At 39.3% G+C, this 1,352-nt stretch overlaps 1 protein-coding gene across 1 annotated transcript; it reads left to right on the forward strand.

The window, feature by feature from the left end:
- The first annotated feature begins 621 nt into the window (after window positions 1–621).
- Window positions 622–1,143, forward strand: LOC138895070 (uncharacterized). Its single transcript, XM_070179801.1, has one exon. It carries the CDS (start codon window positions 622–624, stop codon window positions 1,141–1,143), a length of 522 nt encoding a protein of 173 aa, XP_070035902.1.
- The last annotated feature ends 209 nt before the right edge of the window (window positions 1,144–1,352 follow it).

The raw sequence follows: 1,352 nt of genomic DNA on the forward strand, positions 1-1,352 counted from the left end.
TAAGAGCACCGATTCGAGTTCTAAAACATAAGATGATTTTTTGGATCATCACATTATTTGGTCACTTAGCCTAATCCACATAATTTAAGTTCGGCTGGGACCCACAGTTGTGGACCTCGAAGAGTGCCTAACACCTTCTCTTTGAGGTAATTTGAGCCCTTACCTGATCTTTGGTGGCGTTGACTAGTCAAACAGAGTTATCTGCACAATAGGTGCCCTAACGCACCTTAAAAATAGTTAGGTAGCGACTCTTCTTTTAGCACTCTATCTCCCACTCTAAAAAAGAGTTGTCACGACGTCGAAATCCGCTTTCGCGAGAAAACGGGGCGCGACAAGGGTGGTGGAACATTGAGTGCTAAGATCATCAACAACCCTAGTGTTCAAAGTAAGAAAAAAAAAGGTACATCTTAAGTTGCCCGCTAGATTTGAGGAAATACTCAATATCTATAAGGAAGATGAATCCACCGGGATATACCAATATTAATGGTGTTGAATACAACAATGTTACCAACTTCTGGATGAAACAGGAAGGAATGTCGAGCAGCGGGAACTCTCTTCTCAATCAGAAGAGGAGTTCAAACAACAGAAACACTAGTATGAGCTTCATATCTTGGAACTGTCATGCGGGCAGGAAATACTGATTTTAGAAGAACTTTTAGATCAATGCTTGACTACCATAAACCCAACGTGGTCGCACTATTGGAAACCAGGTTAGCAGATCATCACAACATAATGGAAGACTTTGAATTTTCAGGAATAACTCAAGTGCCAACACAAGGCAACTCGGGAGGAATGACACTCGTGTGGAACATCGATGAGGTTAATGTGGATCAAATAGGAGGGGCAAACCAAGAGATCCACGCAATGGTTAAGGTAAACAATTTTCCAAAAGTTTGGCTTTGTTCAGTTATCTATGCAAGCAGCTTACTAGAAGAAAGATTAATTATATGGAATAACTTAAAAACTGTTGCTAACAATTTGAAAAGGCCTTGGCTAGTACTAGGAGACTTTAATGAAGTTACTAGGGCTAGCGAGAAGTTTGAGGGCTTACATGTTAGTATTAATAGAATATCTAGGTTTATCGATTACCTCGACCATTGCAAGCTAGTAGACTTAGGTTTTAAAGGTCCCAAGTATACCTAGACTAATAAAAGGAAAAAAAGCAACACCTTGATCATGGAAAGATTGGATAGATTTATAGCCAACGGAGATTGGATCAATATTTTTCAAGAAGCTTGTGTAAAATACCTAACAAGAACCCACTCGGATCATTGTACTCATTGCCCCAACCAATTAGAATTCTTGAAAAGACCCAGTAGAAACAACAACATTTTCATATTAGAAACTATGTG

The sequence above is a fragment of the Nicotiana tomentosiformis genome, chromosome 7 (genome assembly GCF_000390325.3).
Source record: "Nicotiana tomentosiformis chromosome 7, ASM39032v3, whole genome shotgun sequence".
Classification (NCBI taxonomy): Eukaryota; Viridiplantae; Streptophyta; class Magnoliopsida; order Solanales; family Solanaceae; genus Nicotiana; species Nicotiana tomentosiformis.